General features: G+C 35.7%; 1 protein-coding gene across 8 annotated transcripts in view; it reads right to left on the bottom strand.

Annotated features, from left to right (window-relative positions):
• LOC136027113 (uncharacterized) overlaps window positions 1-27,892 on the bottom strand; it is an 84,200-nt gene that overhangs the window by 31,363 nt on the left and 24,945 nt on the right. For 5 of the 8 annotated variants that reach the window (XM_065704059.1, XM_065704060.1, XM_065704063.1 and 2 more), the window contains 2 exons: window positions 15,852-15,992; window positions 2,647-2,866 (listed from right to left, as the gene is read on the bottom strand). In XM_065704059.1, the coding sequence (XP_065560131.1) occupies window positions 2,647-2,866; window positions 15,852-15,968 (337 nt within the window). In that variant the 5' untranslated portion in view covers window positions 15,969-15,992. Of the gene's footprint in view, window positions 1-2,646; window positions 2,867-15,851; window positions 15,993-23,827; window positions 24,003-27,892 lie in introns of those variants that run through there. The other 3 variants (XM_065704058.1, XM_065704064.1, XM_065704061.1) reach the window with 3 other exon arrangements.

The raw sequence follows: 27,892 nt of genomic DNA, 5'->3' as shown, positions 1-27,892 counted from the left end.
TTGTACGTTGCATGTTCGAGGGTCGGTAAACCTGACAATCTATTTATTTGCAGCGACAATTGGACAGCGAAGAATGTTGTATATTCGCAAGTTTTACGCAGTTAATTTGTATTGTATCTATCTATCTATCTATCTATATAAAAACGAGTTGTGTGTATGCATGTTTGTTTGTTTGTAAAAAGAGCGTTTGCATATGACGTCATTATTAATACATACGGCTTTGTATATGCACAGACAATGGGAAAGCCAAGAATGTTGTATATTCGCAATTTTTATGTAGTTTGAAACACATATATAAATCTATCTATATTCACAGGTGGGACACAGGGACACAACTACAATGGCGCGTAACTAATATGGCGCGTAACGACTTACGCACGCGGGGGGGCTTGGGGGGCGCGAAGCACCACCCCAACAGCTAGTATTTTCACAAATATGTATATGAAAGCATAGGAATCACTTTCCATAAAAAGTACTTATATTAACACACCGAAAAAGTTTTTTTTCAAAACATATTAAAACAGAAAATTCTCTTATTTTTTATGCAAGTTTAGACCAATCTTTCAGCGGAAGTCTAAGTAATATCATAATTCTGCACCGGTGAAGTTCATACTGTTTCATATGGTAGCTTGAATTTCATATGATAATTGACAGACCCTGAGCATAACATTCAACTGCTAAATCAAAAGTTTCTGGTTGTTTATTACACATTAAGGTACAAACTTCCAATTCACCAGTTGATTTTTTGCACTATATGATGTTTGACAAAACAAAAAGAATCGATAATTCCGTTGAGCAATCACAAAGTTTTATATAAATCATAGAAAAATTACTCATGAGGTAATTACTAATGATTACTAATGGTAATTACATGAATTACTAATTCAATTACGAATTATAGTAAATAGAGATAAAGGGAATATCCATTATATCCAACTTATAATAGTTAAAAAACAAAACAAAAAATACAAATATATATATATTTTTCCGGGTTGCAGTGGTAGCTAGCAACCTATTAAGAGATGACCACGTGCAATACCAAAAGGATGTAACAGCCGATAACTTCTGAAAAGAGTGTCTTATCAAAACAAAAGGGTCACTATTAGAGCCACCTTGTCTGAAACCCATATATAGGAAACTTACCATCCCTTGGCTCGAACAACAAGGGAAATATATTGGCTTGAAAAACAAGATAAGTTGTTTGGACTACGATATTCTGCATATAGGGCATCTTTTTTTTCTTTCTTTTTCTCCTCAAATAGCTTGGCACTGGAACATCTTAGAGAGTTGTTTAATGGGTTATTTTAAAGAAAATCGATGCGGTTAAAAATTTTTGTAATTAAAATTATTTGTAAATATAATAATTTTTTTACGAAAAACTATATTTTCCATGTACAAGGTTGATCAATGACGTCATAATCGTATGTTTTTAGCCAGGTTGTCTCCTAGTATTCCAATTAAGAAAAAGCCATAGGCTTTATCCTGTTTATCATTTTTATAATAATGAACGGACTATAGCCGATATTAACTGAAGAAATAAAATAAATCATATTAAGCAAGATGATATAACAAAAATCGCAGTAAACAACGAACTCTAGCCAATAGTACCAAGAATATAGTAAAGAACAAACCAAGGATATAGTAGAGAGCAAACCTAGAGTATAGCGAAGAACAAACAGAGAAAATATTAAATAACACACAAAGAATACAGTAAAACAAAACCAAGAATATAGCAAAGAACAGACCACCTACCATGTTGTAGTTATAAATGAACTCTAGCCCAAAGTGACTAGAATATTAAATCAAAATACACTTTAGACATGGACTAAATCCTCGTTATATTTAAGAACTAAACTACAAATATGGATTTTGTAAGTTTCATCTGTATTAATAGTAAAGAACATCCAGTTTTGTATAATGAGTCTCATACAGGCTTGAAGTTAAAAGGGGAAGTTTTGGAAGAAGTCAACGAGCTTGCGCTAGATTACCAATCCAAAACGTTTATTAATTTTTTAAAACATAATAGTTACTTACTACTACTACTGCTAACAACTCACCGCATCACCAAGCCGCCTGAGGCCAACACAGCTACGCGTACTCCTCCTCTATCCCAATCTATTCAAAGCCTCTCTCTTTGCACCCTCTCAGGAACTTCCCCTTTCCTTTAAATCTTTCTTTATGACTTCCTCCAACTCCAACCGCGGACGAACAGTTCCTTAACTATACATAATACTGTCTAAATAAAAGATTGTTTTCTCTTGATGGAACTCTTTATCGGAAGAAAACTGAGACGTTGCAATATGGATATGGCAGATATCAGGCAGTATTACGTTCTTCCTTGTGCTCTGGTTTTTTCTCCCTCCGATTTTGTTTTCTTCTTTTTTTTGTATAGTATTTCTGGTTTTTCTTTATATGGTTTATTCAGGCTAGTCCTTTTTTTATTTGCCTGTTGTTCCACTGAAAAAGATATTCAGATATGAAGCTAAAATATTTCAAATTTTATTATTATTTTTGCATTAAAGTTTTATCTTGGTCTTTCACTGTTTTATTTAAAACAAAAATTACCTGCTATTAATATGTTTCGTTTCAGTTGTAATAGAAAATAAGCATGGTTTAAGAAGTTACTTGTACTTGTATTATACTTACCCTTCAAATTGGATTCAACTTTAGACCCTCCCAATAAGGCTTTGCGATGTTTTGTTCCATAGAGATGCGCGTACAGGGGAGTTATTCCAGAGACAAATATATTACAAATGTTACAAGCGATGTGTTGTTCTTTATCCAAAATTGAAAAAATGGGATACAATAGGCCATTGCCAATATGATATATCATGTCATCCAGACGTGGGTCACCATATTCTTCACCCTAAGAGCAAACAAAAATAAATCAACAACATTCAGTATCTGGAGGGCTTCTAAAACAGTAGCTTCTTATATGTACATAATTCCTAAGCTAATATTTCAGATATTACTACGACATAGGCGTGAGGCACATCAGGAAACCTCAACACTACATTCCATAGGGAGTTTTTTGTTATACACTCCTACGACTATGCTGTTTTACAGCACACTCCTATGGCTTTAATGTTTCAATTTAAGAATTTAACCGTCATACAATGGCTAAGTTCAGCTTTATGCGTCTAATAGCTATATTTTTAAAATTCACTTTGAATTTAATTTTAGATTAAACAAGAGCTAAGAGCTCACATGGCACTTGTGACGAAGCGAGAAGAGCTAAGAGCCAAGAGATCATATGGTATGAGCTCTAACAAAATTCTATGAATCAATAGATTAATTTAAAAAGGAAAATAAAAGGCTTAATGCCGGTCAGGATTTAAAATAAGAGCTCTGAGTCACGATGTCCTTCTAAATATCAAAATTCATTAAGATCCGATCACCCACTCGTAAGTTATAAATACCTAATTTTGTCTAATTTTTCCTCTCCCTTTAGCCCCCCAGATGGTCGAATCTAGGAAAACGACTTTATCAAGTCAAATTGTGCAGCTCCCTGACACGCCTACCAATTTTCATCGTCCTGGCACGTCCAGAAGCAACAAACTCGCCAAATCACTGAACCCCTCCCCCCAACTCCCCAAAGAGAGCGAATCCGCAGATCCGGTCCGGTTATGTCAGTCACGTATCTTAGACAGGTTTCTATTCTTCCCATCCAGTTTCATCCTGATCTCACCGCTTTAAGTATTTTCTAAGATTTCCGGTCCCCCCCAACTGCCCCCCCAATTACGCTTGATCCGGTTGAGATTTAAAATAAGAGATCTGAGTTACGAGGTCCTTCTAAATATGAAGTTTCATGAAGATCCGATCACTCCTTTCGTAAGTTAAAAATACGTCATTTTTTCTTATTTTGCAGAATTAACCCCCCCCCCCCAATAGAGCGGATCCGTTCCAATTATGTAAATCACGCATGTAAGACTTCTGCTTATTTTTCCCACCAAGTTTCATCCCGATCCCTCCAATCTAAGCGTTTTCCATGATTTTAGGTTCCCCCACCCCAAACTTCCCCCAATGTCACCAGATCCAGTCAGGATTTAAAATAAGAGCTTTGAGACACGATATCCTTCTAAATATCAAATTTCATTGAGATCCGATCACCCGTTCGTAAGTTAAAAATACCTCATATTTTCTAATTTTTCAGAATTAACCCCTCCCCCAACTACCCCAAAGAGAGCATAACCGTTCCAGTTATGTCAATCATGTATCTAGGACTTGTGCTTATTTTTCCCACCAAGTTTCATCCCGATCCCTCCACTCTAAGTGTTTTCCAAGTTTTAGGTTTCCCCCTCCCAACTTCCCCCCAATGTCACCAGATCCGGTCGGGTTTAAAATAAGAGCTCTGAGCCACGATATCCTTCTAAATACCAATTTTCATTGAGATCCGATCACCCGCACGTAAGTTAAAAATACCTCATTTTTTCTAATTTTTCAGAAATACCCCCCCCCCCCCCAACTACCCCAAAGAGAGCGGATCCGTTACATTTATGTCAATCATGTATCTAGGACTTGTGTTTATCTTTCCCACCAAGTTTCATCGTGATCCCTCCACTGAAAGTGTTTTACAAGTTCTAGGTTTCCCCCTCCCCCCCCCCCCCAATGTCACCAGATCCGGTCGAGATTTAAAATAAGAGCTCTAAGACACGATATCCTTCTAAACATCAAATTTCATTGAGATCCGATCGCCCGTTCGTAAATAAAAATACCTCATTTTTTCTAATTTTTCAGAATTACCCCCCCCCCCCAACTACCCCAAAGAGAGCGGATTCGTTCCAATTATGTCAATCATGTATCTGGGACTTGTGCTTATTTTTCCCATCAAGTTTCATCCCGATCCTCCACTCTAAGTGTTTTCCAAGATTTTAGGTTTCCCCCCTCAAACTCCCCCCAATGTCATCAGATCCGGTCAGGATTTGAAATAGGAGCTCTGAGACACAATTTAATTCCAAACATCAAATTTCATTAAGATCCCATCACCCACTCATAAGTTAAAAATACTTCATTTTTTTCTTTTTTTTCCGAATTAACCGGCCCCCCACTCCCCCCAGATGGTCAAATCGGGAAAACGACTATTTCTAATTTAATCTGGTCCAGTCCCTGATACGCTTGCCAAATTTCATCGTCCTAGCTTACCTGAAAGTGCCTAAAGTAGCAAAATCGGGACCGACAGAATTTGCGATTGCTATATGTCACTTGGTTAATACCAAGTGCCATAAAAACAAGTTGAAAACATGCGAAAACAGGAAAAATTTCTTTTCTTTTAAGCAAATTTAGTTCGTTTCATAGGCAGCGCAATAGAGCTGCCCAAGTAAAGGGCAATGTGTACAGAATGCTTCATTCATATGTTATTAGTATGATTTTTTTTTTAGATCAATTCATATAGAAAAAGTTGTAGAAAATCTGTAAGGGGCTCATTCGATTAGAAATCAAAAGGGCTAGTGTCCTTTTTACTAAGTCGAAAGTGATTGGAGGGCTACCAGACCCCCAAGCCTACAATTTCCCAAACACATTCAAGAAAAATTTTACGATTGCCATTTTCTTCAGCGCAATTGAAAGATCCGTAAATTATATCATTTAGGATGACACTCCGCCACATCCCTCAGGGCAAGGTTTGTAAGTTATCTTATGTGACCCTGGGGTCACATAAGATTTTTATTGAAAAGGTGGCCGAATAAACCTTCGAGGAGGATCATTTGATTGGTAACCAGAAGTTCTAGCGTTCTTTTTAAAAGTCAAAGTAATCGGAGGGCAGCTACTTTCGACACGTCAAATTTTCCCGAAATGCATCTGATAGAAATCCTGAAATAGCCATTTCAATTGCATCCATAGATCATAGGCAGCGCAAGTAGCGACGGTCCTCTTCTTTTGACGACATCCCTAGGGGCTATACTATTGAAGCTACAATCTCCTCAAGACGTCATTACGCTTACCTGGGTCTTACACAATACTATAGCGCATTAGTAACGGTATAGTGCACCTGATTGTTGCATAATAGGGTTGCTAGTCAAGATGCAAGAGTACACGTTACGTAATAGTTTCTTTGGTTGTTAGAAAAGACCTAGAAGTGTAGGGGGAAAACCTTCAGGATCCACTAGTCAAGAAGCAAACCTTAAATTATAGATTCTCTGATTCTTTAAAAAACCCACGAGGGCTAGGAAAAAACATTCAGGACCCCGCCAAATCATGATTTATTTGGTTATTACGTAATAGGACTTGTTACGAGTTCAGGCATCGACATCAAGCAAGCAGGGAATTCCTGGTTGTAAAAATTGGATGTAAAAATATTTACATGTGAAATGGCGCAATCTTACGTGACTTGTTTTGGTTCAGGTGGGCCTTTATAATCCGATATAAACTGGTTTTGAAGGTCAACGACGCATAACATGTTAGATCTTAGGCTTCATTCACCTTACTACTGGAAAAGAGCTCAGAGGGTCAACATTGAGGATATTATTCTTGGCATAGTCTTCAGTAATGGACACTTATACTCTATTGGATATTGAAGAAACTAGCAATGGCGAAAGGAATCCTAGAGTGCCTAAAGTAGCAATAAAAACTAGACCTACGTTGGCCGGGCAACGTGAAGTGTTGCGGCAACCTTTGACCGGCTTCGCCGACTAAAATGTTGCGAAAGCAACACTTTGGTTTTGTTTCTTCGCTATCGATCAGTAACCACATGATCAAAGGCTATTCCTCTGCGTTGAAAAAAGAACAACAAAATAGTTCGAAAGAAGGGACTAATTTGACTTTGCAACCAGTTGAACTTTATCCTTTTCAATCGTAGACATCGTGACGGATGAAAACTCGGAACAATATCTTATATAATCTAGTTGGGATTATAAAGCTATCCCTAACTCTTCAGGATCAAAATACCATAGATGACATTTTATTAATTATTACGAAACTTTATCATTGTTTTACATTCTGGTTTGTGCACTATTGGTTAAATGATGAAGTTGTCAGTCTAAGGAAGTTTTTAAACGGTATGTTCAAACAAGAACGCAATCAGTTATATCATGACCAAAGGCTATTCCTCAGCGTTGAAAAAACAACAACTACAAAATAATATCGAAAGAAGGGACTAAATTGACTTTGCAGCCAATTGAACTTTATCCTTTTCAATCGTAGACATCGTGACGGATGAAAACTTGGAACAATATATCTAAATATATAAAAATAAGTTGTTTGTCTTTTGACTGACGTCATGTTTGTCGTCTGACGTCATTATAAGGATTGAGCTGTATGCCGTCATGAAGTTGTTTGTCGACTGACGTCGTGTTTGTCGACTGACGAAATTACAGACCGGGACACAAATGACGACCGGGACACTCAAAGAGAAATTACAGACTGGGACACCGGGACACAAATAACGACCGGGACACAGGGAATATAAATGACGACCGGGACACAGGGAATATAAATGACGACCGGGACACAGGGACACAACTACAACGGGGACGCCGGGGGGCACAGGGGGGATATATAAATGACGACCAGGACACAGGGAATGTTCGATTAGCAATCACCATCAACAAAGCTCATTATTATAATAATGCTATTATAATAATGCATTATTATAATAATATAAGCTCATTATTATAATAATGAGGTATAGATCTGAATACGGATTGTTTTTCCCATGGACAATTATATGTTGCATGTTCAAGAGTCGGTAAACCTGACAATCTATTTATATGCACAGGCAATGGGGCAGCGAAGAATGTTGTACATTCGCAAGTTTTACAAACATATATATATATATATATATATCTATCTATATATATAAAAATAAGTTGTCTGTCTGTCTGTGGATCAGGTGACGTCATGTTTCTGTGTCGGCTGACGTCATGAAATTAGTTGTCGTCATTTTTGCTATGACGGTGACGTCATTAAAGATATTTAAGACATATATGTTCACGTAGAAATCTATTAATGTTTAAGTTTAAAATGACTGATGAACTTACAATGGCAAAAGCCGATGAAGATGCTCAAAGAGTCTATGCCAAAAAACTTGCTGCTGATAGAGAAAGTCAGAAAAGAAAGCGTGCCGAGGAATCAAAAGAACAACAAGGAAACAGGCTTGAGGCTAAAGAACGCAAAACCGCGCAGTTAGATGAAGATCCACCTGGACAGCGAGAGTCAAAACATATCAAAACTGAAAATGATAGCGATGATGATTGGGTTTGGGATTTTGACTCGGATAAGGTCATCAATGCCTACCAGATTTTAGTTAAAAAAACAAAGGTTCGGCGATATGTATTTCATAGTGAAGCTGAAAAATAAAGAAGAAAACTGAAAAAAGAAAAAATGTAAAAAACTAAAAAATACTAAAAAGAAAAAACACTCAAAGAGAAATTACAGACCGGGACACAAATGACGACCGGGACAGAGGGAATATAAATAACGACCGGGACACTCAAAGAGAAATTACAGACTGGGATACCGGGACACAAATGACGACCGGGACACAGGGAATATAAATGACGACCAGGACACAGGTATTTAAGAATATCGTTCAAAGACAAATTTTTAATTGTAAGAAGACCGTTGAAAGAGAAATTTCTAATTGTAAAATGACTGAAGAACCTACAATGGCAACGGTACCACCATCGAAGTAGATAACCAGTGGGTTGTTCCATATTCCCCATTAGTGCGAAACGTCAACCCCAAGTCAAATTCGTGCATTGTTTGGCATCATTTTAACAACTTGCTCTCCATCAGCTCCTACAGAGTTATGGGAAAAATATAAGTCAAAAATGTCCGAAGATATACTCCATCGAAAACAGTTAGAGACGTCAGATATGACTTTTGATTTTACATCAGAAATTTATAACTACACTTTAGTTATTTATAGAAGATTTGTGCGTACGTATGGCAAACAAACCTCTTCAGGATTTGGGAATGCCTTCACCTAACCGTATCGCTGCTGTTTCGACATGTGTAGAATTGGATCGTGAAAAAAGTTACAGTACGAATGATCTATTGTCGTATGTACAAAATAACATTTCCAAGTTAACGTCGGAACAAAAAGACATTTATGATACGATAGACTCAATTTCAGGACGTATACAACTACCTGCTGATTTCTGTAATTTAGTGACGTCCAAAAATTAATTGATTGAAAAAGTATTTCCGAATATTCTAAAAAATTATAAAAATAATAAATGGCTAAGACAAAGAGCGATTCTCGCACCCAAAAATATAGACGTCCACGAAATCAACAATATTGTTTTGACCAAGATTCGAGACCAGGCAGTCCTTTACAAGTCAGTCGACACAGTTTTGGAACCAAATGAAGCGGTTAATTATCCATCTGAATTTTTAAATTCCATAGATCTTTCAGGGTTTCCACCACACGTGCTACAACTAAAAATAGGCGTACCAATAATACTTTCAAGAAATATCAACCCACCAAAGCTTTGCAATGGCACACGACTTGCCGTAAAAAAAAAACAATGGAAAACCTAATAGAGGCCACAATCTTGACAGGGCCTTTTGAGGGTGAGGCTGTTCTTATTCCTCGCATTCCCATGATTCCAACGGATCTGCCTTTTCAATTTAAAAGATTGCAATTCCCAATTCGATTAGCATTTGCAATCACCATTAACAAAGCTCAAGGTCAATCATTAGAAAAATGTGGTATAGATCTTAATACTGATTGTTTTTCCCATGGACAATTGTGCGTTGCATGTTCGAGGGTCGGTAAACCTGACAATCTATTTATATGCAGCGACAATTGGACAGCGAAAAATGTTGTATATTCGCAAGTTTTACGCAGTTAATTTGTATTGTATCTACCTATCTATCTATCTATATAAAAACGAGTTGTGTGTATGCATGTTTGTTTGTTTGTAAAAAGAGCGTTTGCATATGACGTCATTATTAGTACATACGGCTTTGTATATGCACAGACAATGGGAAAGCCAAGAATGTTGTATATTCGCAATTTTTACGTAGTTTAACTCCTGCAGACGAAATGAATGCTTGCCTGAAAAATTCTAATTTATGGGCACACGTAAAAATATTAAAATTAACTACAGATATGCGTGTCCGATTGCAAAACGATGACTCTGGTCAAACATTTTCAGATCAATTGCTGGCAATTGGAAACGGAAAGCTCCCAGTAGTGGGAAAGCCAAAAATGTTGTATATTCGCAATTTTTACGTAGTTTGAAACACATAGATAAATCTATCTATATTCACAGGTGGGACACAGGGACACAACTACAATGGCGCGTAACTAATATGGCGCGTAACGACTTACGCGCGCGGGGGGGCTTGGGGGGGTGCGAAGCGCCCCACCAACTAGGTGTTGGGGTGGCGCGAAGCGCCACCCCAACAGCTAGTATATATATATATATATATATATATATATATATATATATATATATATCTATATATATAAAAATAAGTTGTCTGTCCGTTACGCCAGATTATATCTTCTATATATATAAAAAAAAAAAAAAACTAGAATGTAAAAACTGGAAATTGCATAAATATTTCAAAATATTTTGACAATAGATTAAAGTAATTCGAAAAAAGAAAAATGGTAAAAAACTTAAAAAAAAACTAAAAAGAAAAAACTAAAAAAAAATTAAAAATTAAAAAAATTAAAAAAAGAAAAAACCTAAAAAGAAAAAACGTAAAAAAATAAAAAAGATAAAAAACTAAAAAGAAAAAAACTAAAAAAGCTAAAAAACTAAAAAAAGAAAAAACTAAAAAAACTGGGAATTGCACAAATATTTCAATATATTTTGACAATAAATTAAAGTAATTCGAAAACCTTAAAACAGATACCCCAAATTTTGAGGTTTAATATAAATTATTGGAGCTTTAGCATGCTTGGCACGTAAAGATTTTTCCAAGTGTCAATGTTAGAATGAACATTGACAAATTGAAGAAAACAAATCAATAAAAAGAAGAAACTAAAAAAAAGAAAAAACTAAAAAAGAAAAAAAACTAAAGAAGAAACTGTATCTATCAAACAGTTCGTGGTAACGAACTGTAGTAAGGAGCGATCCGGCTCAATAGTAACCAAAACTCTAAAAAATTGAATTTTGATATCAATAGCTACATCAAAAGAATCGAATTTTAATGCTGATTTTAAATATATAAGTTTCATCAAGTTTAGTCTTACCCATCAAAAGTTACGAGCCTGAGAAAATTTGCCTTATTTAGGAAAATAGGGGGAAACACCCCCTAAAAGTCGTAGGATCTTAACGAAAATGACACCATCAGATTCAGCGTATCAGAAAAAACTAAGAAAAGAAAAAACTAAACAAGAAAAAAAAAACTGAAATGAAACTGTATCTATATAAATGACGACCGGGACACTCAAAGAGAAATTACAGACTGGGATACTGGGACACAAATGACGACCGGGACACAGGGAATATAAATGACGACCTGGACACAGGGACACAACTACAACGGGGACGCCGAGGGCACAGGGGGATATATAAATGACGACGGGGACACATGGAATGTTCGATTAGCAATCACATCAACAAAGCTCAAGGGCAATCGTTAGAAAAATGCGGTATAGATATGAATACGGATTGTTTTCCCATGGTCAATTGTTATGTTGCATGTTCAAGAGTTGGTAAACCTGACAATCTATTTATATGGACAGACAATAGGGCAGCAAAGAATGTTGTATATTCGCAAGTTTTACGTAGTTAAATATATATATATCTATATATATAAAAATAAGATGTCTGTGTGTCGAGTGACGTCATGTTTGTGTGTCGACTGATGTTATGTTTGTCGACTGACGAAATTACAGATCGGGACATCGGGACGCAAATGACGACCGGGACATAGGGAATATAAATGACGACCGGGACACTCAAAGAGAAAGCCACCGGGACACAAGGAATGTTCGATTAGCAATCACCATCAACAAAGCACCGGGACACAAATGACGACCGGGACACAGGGGATATAAATGACGACCAGGACACTCAAAGAGAAATTACAGACCGGGACACCGGAACACAAATGACGACCGGGTCAAAAATGACGACCGGGACACCAGGACACAGGGAATATAAATGACGACCAGGACACTCAAAGAGAAATTACAGACTGGGACACCGGGACACAGGGAAACAACAACAACGGGGACGCCGGGGGGCACAGGGGGATATATAAATGACGACGGGGACACAGGGAATGTTCGATTAGCAATCACCATCAACAAAGCTCAAGGGCAATCATTAGAATAATGAGGTATAGGTCTGAATACGAATTGTTTTTCCCATGGACAATTATATATTGCATGTTCAAGAGTCGGTAAACCCGACAATCTATTATATAATTATATAAGATACTACACCAGGACACAGGGAATATAAATGACGACCAGGACACTCAAAGAGAAATTACAGACTGGGACACCGGGACACAGGGAAACAACAACAACGGGGACGCCGGGGGGCACAGGGGGATATATAAATGACGACGGGGACACAGGGAATGTTCGATTAGCAATCACCATCAACAAAGCTCAAGGGCAATCATTAGAATAATGAGGTATAGGTCTGAATACGAATTGTTTTTCCCATAGACAATTATATGTTTCATGTTCAAGAGTCGGTAAACCTGATAATCTATTTATATACACAGACAATGGGACAGCCAAGAATGTTGTATATTCGCAAGTTTTACGTAGTTAAAAATATATATATATATATATATATATATATATATATATATATCTATATTCACAGGTGGGACACAGGGACACAGCTACAATGGCGCGTAACTAATATGGCGCGTAACGACTTACGCGCGCGGGGGGCTTGGGGGGGCGCAAAGCGCCCCCACCAACTAGGTGTTGGGGTGGCGCGAAGCGCCACCCCAACAGCTAGTATATATATATATATATATATATATATATATATATATATATATATATATATATATATATATATATATATATATATATATATATATATATATATATATATATATATATATATATATATATATTTACAGGTTGAATACAGGGACACAACTACAATGGCGCGTAACTAATATGGCGCGAAAAAAGCTAAAAAAAGAAAAAACCTAAAAAGAAAAAAACTTTAAAAAAAGGAAAAAATGAAAAAGGTAAAAAACGAAAAAGAAAAAAACACTGGGACACAAATGACGACCGGGACACAGGGAATATAAATGACGACCGGGACACAGGGACATAACTACAACGAGGACACCGGGGGGGCATAGGGGGATATATAAATGACGACGGGGACACAGGGAATGTTCGATTAGTAGTCACCATCAACAAAACTCAAGAGCAATCATTAGAATAATGAGGTATAGATCTGAATACGAATTGTTTTTCCCATGGACAATTATATATTGCATGTTCAAGAGTCGGTAAACCCGACAATCTATTATATAATTATATAAGATACTACAGCTAGTATCTTATATAATCTAGTTTGGTATTAAAAAGCTATCCGTAATTTTTCAGGATTAAAATACCATAGGTGACACTAATTATTATAGCTGTCGTCAAAAGCAGAGGGACGTCACTTTTAGCACAACAAAAAAATAAATAAAGTAAGCGATAAGTAAAGATCGATGTGAATAGCGTAATTCCCCGCTCTTTACGCTAAAGTTTGTCACTGTTTTAAAAAGTAGATTTGAGAGAAAGAGTCAACTTTAGCGCAAAGAGCGGGGCTTTGAGGAGGGAACAGCTTCTTTCATATACGGAGTAATTTTTGTTCGTTTTAAGTTTTGATGTCGCTCCTTACTTTCAGTTAAAAAAACTTGTTTTTTTATTTAATTAAGAGTATAAAATGATAGAAGGGCAACTAACCTCACCCCACGTCTTCTTTTCCCTAAATGGATTCGATAAAAATTCTTGAGATAGCCATTTTGTTCCAAATAGTCTAAATGATCATATAAATTGGCGTTCGGGGTTGAAATAGCCCCTCAGAGCCTGGTGGGAAGATTTCGAAGTTATACACAAAGGCATATAGGGTTTTTAGAATGGGTGGTTGATAAAACTTCGGATAGGACTCACTGGATTGGAAGTTCTAGTACTAATTCTGAAGTGAACTGAGAGCAACCAGCCCCCCTCCTCCCACGACCATCATTTACCAGAACAAAAGTCCAATCAAGGATTTTTAGGCATCTAATTTCTTCAACATTGTTGAAAGATCCTGTAATTATACCTTTAGGGGCGTCAATCCCCTCACCACCCCCAGAACAAAGGCTGTAAGCTAGGCAATTCGTATACTTTTTACAAACAATATATGTTATTAAGAGAGATATGCATGCTTGACCTTTACTTTCCAAAAAGACAAAGGGCGTTCGGGTGAGTCTTTCAGAGATGGTTGAGGGGAGTGCTGAACTAAATAACACGCTACTAATATTACTACAACTACCACCACTACTACTACTACGACCAGAGTACTACATCTAGGTAATCAGAAGAAATTTGAACTAAATCAAAACACATTATGTGCGTTCACATTGTAAAAAGAGTGTATATCAGGAATGGATTTGAATGTTAAGTTAGAGCTTTTAGAAAATGATTAAAGAGGATGATCAATTGATCAAAAAACAATATGCACATGCTACTACCGCTGCTACAGGCAGCGTAACTCCAGAATAGCAAAAATATCAATGAAACTTTTAAAAAAGGTAATTCGACTCATGGCTGGAAGTTGTAGTGCCCTTTTTAAGAATAAGAAGAGAGTGGAGGGCAAGCAGTCCTCCTCCCAAAGCCGTAAATTATCCAAACATATTGAATCAAAATTTTGAGACAGCCATTTTGTTCCACATAGTAAAACAGCTTAGTGCATCTTATGCAGCTAGTATACGAGTCTATTAAGAGTTCATTGATCCCCAAGGGTGCCGTAGGGGGTGAGTTTGGTATATAGAAGCTACATAATCCAGAAGACACGTTCTACTAGCGGTATCTTTTTCTCTTAAGATGAAACAACATTTAATTGAATGCAGTGGTATACGGCCGATACAGTTTAAACTACACCAAAAAAGGCACAACAAAAGTTTCGGCTGCTAATATTTCCTAAATTCCATTGAGATCAAATGGGCTATTCTCTGTGGGCAAGAAAAAAAGTATGTAGCCAAACACTCGCACCCAAAGGTAGTACATAGGAACCAAGTATTATAGACAACACATTCTATTACCGTTATTATAAATAAACTATTATCATGTTATAGAAAATATTCTCAATATTTCGCTCGTGACACTATTTCAGGTTCATCAATATGGTTGCTTTGATTCTCATGCTCAATTTACCTCTCAAATAATGGGTCTTATATAAGGGTTTTTTAACGCAAATTGAAGATCTCAAGGATCCTTATTTAAAAGTAAAATTTTATTTAAATTGAGCGAATTATTCACAAGGACATAGTTCAAAGATACCCTTCGGAAATTTTCAAAGCAGTTTAAGTCTCAATATACAGTTGAATGACAAACAATAGATATACTTAGGAAAGCGAATTTATCGCTTTCAATATACAGTTGAATGACAAACAATAGATATACTTAGGAAAGCGAATTTGTTTTCTTTATAAATCTATTCTCAACATGAGACTATATGGACATGTGTTGTAGCCTCAATAGCCGAATTGCAATTTCAGCCCTGGTGTAGATAAAGACAATTTTAAAGTCCTAATAAGCTTAGCTAATCAGGAGACAAACTTTGTGAAAATTGTGCATCGATGTGAGCATATAAAGATTCACAGATAAGATCAAGACAGCTTACAGAGGGCATTGTCTTTTAATCTTAATAACTTGATGGGAAACGTAATTGAGTAATATTTACTGTCATCTAAGCCGTGGTTGATTAAATACTTACGATAGAAAAGCGTTGATTCTTAGTCAGCCTTCTTGCAATAGCACCCCTAGGGTTGTTGACCAATTTGGATACGGGATATTCATAATCTTGATCGATTTCTTCTTGAAAATTATGCATTGTTTAAAGTGTCGTGTTCAGAACCTGGGAAAGTAAACAAATATTATTATGTAAAATCTGAACGGATGTTTGAGCAGCAATGAGTCAAGTAGAACCAATCATCTAAATGACCAAGATGTCGTTTCGCAGAAATTGAGGTTGAGACAAGACAGCACGAAACACCTCAAGCAAAACTGGAGTCTATCAGAAAACAAACATCCAGGATTATTTCGGAAGGTTTATTCTATTTCAGATGAAGGGAGGTGGTCAACTAGTGTACACAACTTAAAATCGAAGTTGTGTCAATGATTTTTTTTTTTCATGCGGATGATAAGTATACCCCCTTAAGATGTTGAACATTAGCTTCTTTAGAGTTTATATATTTTTTAGTTTTTGGGGAGAGGGTTTATAGATATAAAACCTCTCCCCAAAAACTATGGAATATACACCACTATATTTCCGTGGATCAGGCACCCTGAACTTAGGTCGTTTGGGTGATCACTCACAAACTTGCGCACCAATACGCTAGCTAACTAGAAAATGGTAAAATTTTCTTGATATGAGGTAAAAAGCTTCTTTATGCTTAGGATCAGCTTTTTCTACAATGCCCCGACTTAGGTTTCCTATTAAAACCTCCTCCACGATGAGAGGGGAGCTCTACTACCCACAATGACCATGTTGCATATATTCGTCCGAAGGTAGAGAAATCAGGCAGACTAAGATCCAGAGTAAAATGTTCTTTTCGTGGAGGAAGTGGTGGCACTAAAAAAAAGGGAAAGGTACTTTGGGTTTATTCACAGTTTACTAATAATAAAAACATAGGTTCAACAAGTACCAGGCACTGGTTAATCTGCCCGAATCGTATCCCAAGGGGTCCTTTCTCCGTGTTTATTTGATGGGCTTCACAAGGAATTTTTGGAAACAATGCTTATATATAAAAGGATCCAATGACCATCGACAAACGACTATTCCAACGTCATAAAAACTGATAAGTCGTTAATATTACTGAATAACAGCTATTCACTTTGCATGAGCTGAATATATTTTTTATAAAAAATAATGCGTCACCACGCGATAATATTGTATCCAAAAATGGGAAGAGTGTTTTAAAATTGACTCTGACATTTCTAAATCATTAGGTGGATACCACACCCTCTACCCACCCCCCCACCCGCCCTAGCGTTATGTTTAACGTTTCTATAATAGTGCGTCGAAAATCAAAATCCTTCAGTGAAAAAGGTATACCCAAACGATTTTATTAAAGGTTGAGGGGCTAAACTACGAAACATTACTGTTGAGGCCGAGATGTCAAGGTCTTCTATTTAACTTCTAAATTATTTTAGAGGCCGTGATGTTCTACATGAAAATCTACGATAATTCTTACCAACTTTGTGCGGTTTCAATTAAAAAGATGCAGGTCAGTTGGCATGTGACATTCGGTTTGGTCTTCTCTACGCTAGGACTCGCATGCAACTAAAGAAAACGAAATTTGCTGGTAAATCAGGTGGGTGAGGGGGGGGGGGCTGGTCTAAAACTAAGTTTATATGAATTATTTTATGTTCGTTTTTAACCGGACATAAATTACTTATAATTAAATACGAACTATCTATTAGTCACAATAGAAATTACTTTTGACTCAATTCAATATATGTAGGCTACATTCATATGAAATAGCACTAATTCACCAGTGCTTCCAGAGGCAGCCAGGACGTCGAGAAAAGTTGCCACTCTTTCCATTAGTTTGTTGGTGTCAGTAAATCTTGCCAGAGGAGCTGGATTGATGTATGCAGATTACGTAGATCGATCTGGGACGTTCTGGGCCTTCCTCTTTGGCGTGACCTTGTTGGTTGGCAGGAAAGCGCTGCGTTGAGTAGTCGAAAATTGACCATACGTAGTATGTGGCTAAGGTATCACTATTCACGATCTCTTCTGATATCTGTCACAGGAGGCTGGCCTGTCTTGTCGCAGACAGATTAATTAGTTATCATCTGCTCCCAACAAATGTTGATGATTCTTCTCAGTCATCAGTTTTCGAAAGCAAGCATTTGTCTCTCTTGTTTCTGATTCAAACAACAGGTTTTAGCTACGTAAAACAAGCTGGCACAACGTTACTATACGACCTGAGTTGGAAAATAGGGGGAAACATCCCCTAAAAGTCATACAAAATCTTAACAAAAAAGTCTTAACAAAAATCACACCATCGCATTCAGCTCATCGGAGAACCCTACAGTAGAAGTTTCAAGCTCTTATCAACAAAAACGTGGAACTTAGTATTTTTTGCCAGAAGACCGATCACGAGTGTGTGTTTATTTGTTTGTTTGTTTTTTCCAGGGGTGATTGTATCGACCAAGTGGCCCTAGAATGTCGCGAGAGGACTCAACGTCCCGCTCTTTAAGCTATTTACTGTTTTATAAAGTAGATTTGAGAGAAAGAGTCAAAATTTAGCGTAAAGAGCGGGGCGTTGAGGAAGGGACAACCCATTTCATACACGGAGTAATTTGTTTTCGTTTTAAGTTTTAATGTCGCTCCTTACTTTCAGCTAAAAAAACTTGTATTTTTTTAATTTAATATGCACTAAAGCTTGAATTTCATCCCAATTCTTTAAGAATGATCCCTGAATCACAAAGGCCGTAGAATATATAGTTGAAATTACTAAAAATACTTTGGCGTAAAGAGTAAGGTATTACAAAGGAGACGAACCCCCTTATATGCATGATATTTTCTGTTCGTTTTAAGTTTTAATGCTGCTCCTTACTTCCAGTTGAAAACACTTTTTTTATTTATTTTCTCATTGTTTTTTTTCTTAAATAATATTAGAAAATCCTGCGCCCCCTTCATGTAAATTCTCTTCCCTCATGATAAATTCCTCCACGGAAAGATCCTCTAATGTAACCCCCTCCCCCAACCTATCCCCATCCCAACTCGAAAAAGTCCCCCTAGTAGCATCTGTATACTGTCCGACAGCCATTACTATATGTAAACAATGGTCAAAGTCCGTAACTTGCAGCCCCTCCCCCGGGGACTGTAGGGGATTAAGTCGTCATCAAAGACATAGTTATAAGGTTTTTCGACTATGAGGAACAGAATGGCTATTTCAAAATGTTGATCCAGTGACTTTGGGAATTAAATGAGCGTAGGAGGGGGCCTAGGTGCCCTCCGATTTTTCTGGTCGCTCAAAGGGCTCTAGAACTTTTAATTTCCATTAGAATAAGCCCTCTCGTGACATTCTAGGACCACTGGGTCGATACAATCACACTAAAAAAAAACAAAAAAAAAAAAAAACACCACGATCTGTCTTCTGGCAAAAATACGAAATTCCACCTTTGTAGATAGGAGCTTGAAACTTCTACAATTGTTACAACAATATTTTATAAAATAATTTGTTTGCTTTTATAAATAAAAAACTATCCAAATGGGGGCGCGAAATACAAATTAAAATTGGGAATAAAATCATTTTACCAATACAGTGTTTAGTAGATTAATCTAACGAAAAATAAATATTATCAACGAAGTTTTCAATAAGTTAAACCTAAGAGACTGATTTCAGTTTTATGTGTCTGGGACTTATTAAAGATTCAGAGGTAGTATTTAGTGCTGATTAGGTAGCTATCTACAGTGATGTCTGTTATTTAATGATGATGATGCATTTATTTCCCAAAACAACACGAGAAAGTGTTGTACTAAATTAAAACAGAGGGAAGAAAAAAAGGAGAGAAACAATGAAACAAATATAAGAAAGTACACAAACATAAACATCACTGAAAATAAAATAACAGTACGCTAAAGCAGAAAATAGTGAAAAATGAGGGACCAAATGCTTCTAAAAATGTGTGATCTGGCAACAACTGCAGCTAGAGATCTGTAATATTTTCCCCCTACCATTTCCTATGGAAGGAGTTGCCATAGAAAATTACACTCACCTTGCAACAGAGAGCACAATACCCTACAGGGATTCAAGGACAAGCAATAAAATGTAAAAAAAAAAAACTTTTTGCCTTTTATCAGTTGAAAACCTATAGCTGCAAGATCTTGGGATAAGAGGAACAGATTACACAGAGAAATTATTAAAGGACACAACCCTGCAAAAAAATTGCTGAAAAGATGCAGAGCAAAAAAATTACGTAAATACTCAATAATTTACTTTTTTAAGGATTGTAAAAACTCTAACAACAAGCTTTGACCCACAACACCAAGATTGGGAGTTGCATACTCTTCCTATTGAACTACTAGGCTTGTTAGATTACTTTCCATGTTTTGAGTGATAAAGTATATCTGTAAAAATATAGTATATCTTTTCATAAAAATAAGCAGATTCTCTCTAGTGTCATAGACATGTAATGATTATCCTGGTGGATTTATAAAATATTCTGTTATCCAAGGTTTGCAAGGATTATCCCTTTTTTCTTGGCTTTGACATACTTCTCAGACTCTTGATTATCCTCGCCAAGATACTATTGCCTTAACATACCACTGGATTATTCTCTCAAAAAAGGAGGTGGAATGATTCAAAAGAGACTAACCAATTTAACTCAAACTAATCAAAAAGTTCTCTAAAATTCATTATTCATAAAAATGAGCAAAAACAGATTGTTTTATGTATTTAAAATCTAAAAAAAATGCCTATGATTATAGGCTATCTCCCAACACCTGATTATCAAAAAACCTTGCAATACACCAAAACCATGTACTCTAGCTTCAAAGTTGATATGTACTGCTGTAACACTGTGCTAACCACTACCAACTACCACAATTGTGTTATTATAAAATCAAAGTAATCAAGTTCAAGTTCCTTTTATTACGAATATATTTCTATTTGCAAACAAAAATCTCTTAATGGCCCATTATTTGGGGAAAAAAATATAAATAAATATTAAGTATATTCACATTTAAAATATATTTAGATTCTACTCACCAATCCCCACCTAAGTGCAAGTTATCTCTGCACCACCTACTTAAAAAAATCAATAAACAAATAAACATCAAGGAACCAACACTTACACCATCTATTTCTAAATAATAAATTTGCTTCAAAATAATTAATCAATATAAATAACTGATCAATAATACAATGGCACCAGCACATCATCAAGGTTCCTAGTTTCATAAGCAATGACATTTCTAACAAGCTCAAATAGCCTGGAAAAAACTTGATGAAGTTCTGCACAAAAATATTGAAATGTAATCAAAGAGAGGTGCAGCATATGAATATCTTTTATCTTCAGAAGTTCAACAGGAATATGGGTGGTAGACTGCAGGACTTTTGCTGATTTCGGTTGGAGATTATGTAAAGGTGTAAGTAAAGATGGAAATGTAGACATTCACACTGACAAGCAGTAACATAAACAAGGGTAATTAAGAGAGAAGTATAATAGACAAAGGGTAGAGAAAGCAAAGACTCACTTCAACTTCCAAATAATCCCAAGGCCTTGAGAAACCTTTAACCTCATCAACTCAATATGCTGCTTGAAAGATAGGTTTTCATCTAGAAATACCACAAAGAATTGAAAAAACCAGTCAGCTGGGCAGGATATGGATCCCCTAGATGTTTGAAGCTCTGTCAGTGTATGACAGCTTTTGCCTATGCAGCAGAATATAAGAAGAGTTTTTTTTTTTTTTACGTTCAACACTAATAAATTTACATTAAACCATTGATATATGTTTTATGTCATCAATTGTAGCTTGAGGATAAGGGATGATCAATCAGGTGCTGTTGTCAGCAAATGCAAAGAGTTCTTCCTGCTGACCAGAGGTAGCCAAGGCTCCAACCTCAGCATCTCCTTTCTGGCACAATTAAAAACAGAAACGAGATTGTGGATTGCTGAATAGCCAAGAGAGGTCATTGACACAAATGAGGAAAAGAGATGACACAAGAACTGAGCCTTGTGGCACTTCATATTCAACTGGAACATGCTCATCAGAAGCTTCAAATGCAATATATTAGCAAGTTAAGAAGAAAACCAGAACAGAGCTTCTCCACAAACACCATGATGTGACAACTTACCAAGAAGGATCTTGTGGGTAAGGCTGTCAAAAGCTTTCTTCACATCAAGGAATATTGCTGCAGGGATAAGGCTGGAGTCTAGAGACTGTTGTATAAAATGAAGAAGCATATTATATGCATGTTCTCTTGAGCACTTCTTCCAAAAGGCAAACTGGTGCAAATGAAAAAACTTTTTTGCATCCAGGAAACTCAGCAGATGCTTTAGGATAGACTTTTCAAATATTTTAGAAAAAACAGAAAGAAGAGAAGTAGGCCTTTGGTTCCTCAGGTCCTCCCTGTCACCTCCTTTAAATAGTGCTATCCCTCATGCCAACTTAAGATGCTGGGGAAATGTTACAAGCTTGGATGACTGGTGAACCATGTGGGACAGTGGTGTAATAATTGACAGAAGAATTTGTTTAATTACTTTGAAAAGAATTTGGTCAAATCCAGCTGAAGTATTTTTTGATGATGAACTTATTATTATTAGTTCCTGCTCAGTAACTAACTCAAAAACCATCAACTTTGCACAGGAAAGACCACAAATCTGCTTTCAAGATCTTTAACTTGAAGAAGGAACTGCACCCAATGCTGTTGTTTTTCTGATTTCAGCAAAAAATTTGGTCATCTCATATCCCACTTGGTCTTCATCTGAGAAAAGCTAATTCTGAACATCAAGAGATTTAGGGGGCTTTTGAGGGCTTGTTGATGGTTGCATAACTTTCTTAATTACATCCCAAGTTTTCTTAATGTTTTTGCTGCAATCTGCAAACCTTTGGGAAAAATCTGTAATTTTAGCTTTCCAAATCAGAGTTTTAAGTATGGTCCAATATAGTTTAAAAGCCTCTAATTTAGCATTGCTCAGTCTATTCCTATACTCTTTTGAAAGATTCTGTTTTCCTCTTTATTGACATGAGTATTGCAGCTGTAGTCTATGGGGCTATGGGTGTTGATCTTAGAAAGACTTGGTTGGGGTGTTCAGTAATTAGGCTATGTATAAATTTCTCCTTTACTGTTTAATAATAAAAAAATAAAATACCTTAGTATAATTTTCTAAGCTCACCCTTTCAGGTATTGTAAACTCCCACAAAATAGAGTATAAGTCATCTTGGAGCTTTTCAATGTTTTCTGGTGCATATTGGAATCTTGGTTTATTATCAGGGGCTATTTAAGGGGTAAGCCAGGGGAGTGGAAGTGAAAATCCTACAGGGAAATGACCCACTGTATCTGATAGTAGCCTTCATTCCTTACAGATTGAATGGATAAGAACACATTGTCAATTAAGGTTCCAGATTAGTTCAAAATTTTGTAGGGATATTTAATCAGGGAGTTGACCCACACACAATAACTAGTGCCAGAATATCATAAGCCTGACTCAATGATGTATCCATCGTCAACATTAAATTCACCTATTAAAATTATTTCTGACTTTTTAGACAATAGGCCTAGGCCTAGCCTACTTTCTCAAGAACATTATCTAAGATTTCTATAAATTGCTTTGTTGATCTGCTTGGAGAGCTATATATTTCACCAATTATTATCTTTTCTTTGTAGCAAGTAGCAAATTATGTGAATACAATTCTATGAGTAGCCAATCAATACCCAATAGGTTGTTAACAACAGTTTTTCTGCATTTGAAGTAAAAATTATTTTCTTAACAAGTTTCCTTCTCAACATATCCAATTGTGTTAATACCCAAAAAACCAAACAGAGAATCAAAAGAAAATTGGCCTATGTACAAACAATAGAAAGAAAAATAAATTCTTCTTCTAGACGTCTAAGGCAAACAATATTATCTCTGTGGATATTAGCACTTCAATAAAAAGTTATCCTTAGTCCCAAAAATAGCAACCACCTCAAAAGCTGCTTTAAACAAAAATAGGAGGGCTGAATTCATTACCCTAGGTTCAGGACTTCCAACAAGTCACTCTGAGGTAATTATTCATCACATACATTTGATTTTGTAATTCTTTATCTGATCTAGCCTGAAATGATTAGAATAAATAAAAAGAAATAACCATTAAAACATTCTAAAACCTTCCAACGTGTTGAACTTTCGAAGATCTGGATATTACGGGCTATGTTGCCGCTTTCTCGAGATACAGCGCATAGCCCAGATTTGCGCAATCACAAGCCCAAAAATAGACCACACTGGCCCAAAAATAGTGAAATAAATTGACCTTATTATGCTCTATTATATTTCTATTAGGGGCAAACGAGGAAAAAATACAGTTGGCATATCAGATAAACTACACATAAATGTATGTCAATAGCAAAATAAAAGCCCTCTGAAGGAACAAAAACTACTACCCCTCTACGTATGCCGTCGTAAAATTGATTAGTAATTTACTGAAAGCAAAAAGCGAATCACTTTTTAAACACTCACTTTCTTATATGAATATCATGATTTTATTGCAAAACAGTGTTATGTTAACAGTGTTATGTCAAACTTAAAAGAATACCTCGTAACAATCAGAAAATTCATCTTTGCACTGTTTTGTTCTAAGCTTCTAGCATGCCACTGGTGAATTTACCAGTTAAATATTTGCTAAATAGGCTAAGGGCTATAACTGGTTATCGATATTGCCCTCTAAGTGGCTTCTTTTTTTATAGCATTGAGAGAATAACCTTTTTTGGATTTTCGAAAAAGCGCTTGTCAATTTTATGACTGCAAAAGTTGGAGGGGGGGGGGGTAATATCTCTGTTCGTTTTAAGCTTCAACTTCGTTCTTTCCGACCATTTAATGCATGAGTCATACGTAACTAAGTATTATGCATTATAAGGTATTCAATCTTTATCCATTATGTTCGAACCCTGAGTAAATAAAATCATACTGAAACCACAATTACAGGAAGGTTTATTGTTACTCATTGTTAAAATTGTTGTAAATTTAAGAAACGTCTAAGGACTTGGGAAATCTCAAAGATTTCATCCAAAATTAAAAAAATCCTGCTTTTTTGACGTCAGTTGATCCCTTGCTTTCCCCAAACTTACACATATTATATATATATATATATATATATATATATATATATATATATATATATATATATATATATACAGACATGTCACCTTTATTTGTTATTATGAAGGATCATTTCTGGCGTATCAAGTATCACACACGAGGAGCTCCTCATGTACACTACGTGTTGTGGATTGAAGATGCTCCTATTTTTGGGAAATCAACAGCATCTGAAGTTATTCAATGTAGACATAGCATTATAATTTGAGAAATGCCAAACACATTGACAAGTCCGACCCTTCACAAACTAGTCAAAGGACATCAATTGTATCGCTATAATAAATACTTTAATGAACATGCAAGTGGAAAAGAGGAAGATGAATTATACATTGTAAGTTTGGCCTTTCTCGTCCTACAAGGGAATGAAAAGCATTACATATTTAACACCATCGACTGCTTGGCTTATGATACAGACCGTAAGAAGCCACGAAAAAGAATATATCATCTGCCTCAAGCGTTACATAAATAGCTACTCTCCTGCGCTACTAATTGCTAATCAAGGAAACATTGACGTTCAATATATTGGCCATTTGGGCTCTAAATTGGCATATTACATCCGAGTCGAAGCGGTAGCTAGCAGCCTAGTAAGAAAAGATCAGGTCCAATACAAAAAAAATATGCTAACTCCTAAGAATATTGCCAGATCGAAAAAAGAAGTATACTATTACAACAGCCGTGCTTGAAACCTCTATGTAGGAAATTTACTGTGCCTTAGAAAATCTGACTTACCGTGCCTTGGCTTGAATACAAGGGCAAAATATTGGCTTGAAAATCTAGAAAAGTGGCTGAAACCACGATATTCTGTATTTACGTCATCTTTTTATTTTTTCTCTTCAACCTAATATCGCTTGGCACTGGGACATCGTAGAGAGCTGTTTCATGGCTTATTTTAAAGAAAATTTTATGGGATTAAAAACATTTTGTAATTAAAACAAATATTTTAAAAATATAATCAATTTTTTACGAAAAACTACATTTTCTATAATACTGTAGTAGCTTGTTTATTGAAACATCGGGAGTTTGTCACCTCTACGTGCTTTTGTAATAAAAAACAAAACAAAAATATTTAAAAATTTTTAATCTTGTAAGAGATGATCACACCGCATAGTAAAAAATAAAAAAGTCTATAACTCCTAAAACTAGAATCAAATCAAAAAACTAAATACACTGGTAGACTCGCATTGTCCAATACCCCTGTATAGAAAACTAACTGTCCCTTGGCTGAAAACAAAGGAAAATATATTTGTTTTGAAAATCCCGAAAAGTGGCTGCAACCACAATGTCCCACATCGACAGCAGGTTGGTTTTTTCTTTCGTTTTTTTCCAGTGCAGCTGGTGGGCTGTGCTAAGACAACGGTTTTACCTTAAGGGTTCGGAGAAACTATATTTGTGACACGTAGGAAGTGACAAAAAAAAAATAAAAACGCATCATAAAGTTGTTTATATTCATTTCTGTTCCGTTTTTACGAGTCGGAAAAAAATTTTGGAGTGGGGAAGAACAAACACCCTACTCACCACCCTGGATACAAAATAACTAAAGTGGAAAAACAATCTTGCTTTCTCCTTCTGTCTTCCTTTTATTATATATATTTTATATTTTTTACATTATTGATTATTGATTACATTTTACATGTTATTTATTATATATCATTTATTATTTTATACAGTTTATAGTTCTTATGTTTGGTTCTATGGTGCAAGTTTGTTTCTGTGTTTGTGCTGTTGCATTGGTGATTTCTTTTTTCACTATAGCCCAATTAATATTTAGGTAAATTAGCAACAACTTTTCTGGAGCCCACTACGAAATATAAAAAAAAAAAAAAACAGTGGAGTGATAAATTGTGAAAAAAAAGAAACAAAAGTTAACATGAAAAGATCAACTAGATGAAAACACAATGAAACCTCTAAATTGAAGAATCAGACAACCCCTCATCGAGCCCAGCCTGTTTTGCGGTTAGATTTGGAACATTAAAGTCCTTGTGACTTTATACATTCTTATACCACAGTTGAAAATAAAGTAAGAATTCTAATTGGCTAAGCAAGCAGCTTAGATTCCTCGTTTTCTTTTCTTTTTTTATGAAAATTGGAAATAAACTAGGCCAAATACCACAAGTCAGTCATAATTGAGTACAACTTTGCTAAAATTTAAAGGTTATATTTACTCGTTTCAGCAAAGATTTTCAACACCCAATTTGGAATATAGAGTAAAAAAAGAGTAAATTGAAATATCATTTTTTGAACTGATTAAGGAGAAATTTACATGACCAAACACATTTTGAAAATAAGGAAAAATCCACGATTAATTTTAATTAGTTTTTAATTTATCTTAATATCAATAATTAATAAAAAACTTAACATAAACACATCCCCTCTAAACAGCACGCCATGATAGGGAGAAGGGATAATCAAACAAATCCACAAAAAGAAAAAAATAATTTATTTCGACCTCAGGAAGGGTCAGAAGGAAACAAAGCTATAAATTAATAAATTTCGCTTTTTTAAAGTATTCACTTTAAATAAAACCTCCATATACAGTTATGCAGTTTTAAATAGTAGTGGGTACTGCATTAAAAAAGGAACGCAGGTAAAAAAGAGAAAAAAAAAACTGCGCTGCCAAACTGCTTAAGAAGCTGTAGCTACCTTTAGAAGGTGTAGTTGTCTTTAGACATCATCATATCAGTAATATTTGAACATTCTATGTGCATATCATTCTACAATTTAGTTAATATTTTTTACTTTTTTTCACGGTTGAACGTTGTAACGCTATCGAAATTGGGGTGTTGCCCAAAAACTTCTTAATTTTGAGACAACCAAAAGAAAATCTTCGAAAATCAAGACCCAGGAGGCGAAAAATGTTTTTATTTTGATGTTTTTGGTCCTTAAAGATTAGCGTCGGTAAGTGTCCACGAAAAGAACCATTGTAAATTATTTGGGCCGAGGAGT

Source organism: Artemia franciscana, chromosome 5 (genome assembly GCF_032884065.1).
Source record: "Artemia franciscana chromosome 5, ASM3288406v1, whole genome shotgun sequence".
NCBI lineage: Eukaryota > Metazoa > Arthropoda > Branchiopoda > Anostraca > Artemiidae > Artemia > Artemia franciscana.
Note: the sequence above shows the minus strand (reverse complement) of the source record. Positions and strands in the feature narration are given on the sequence as shown.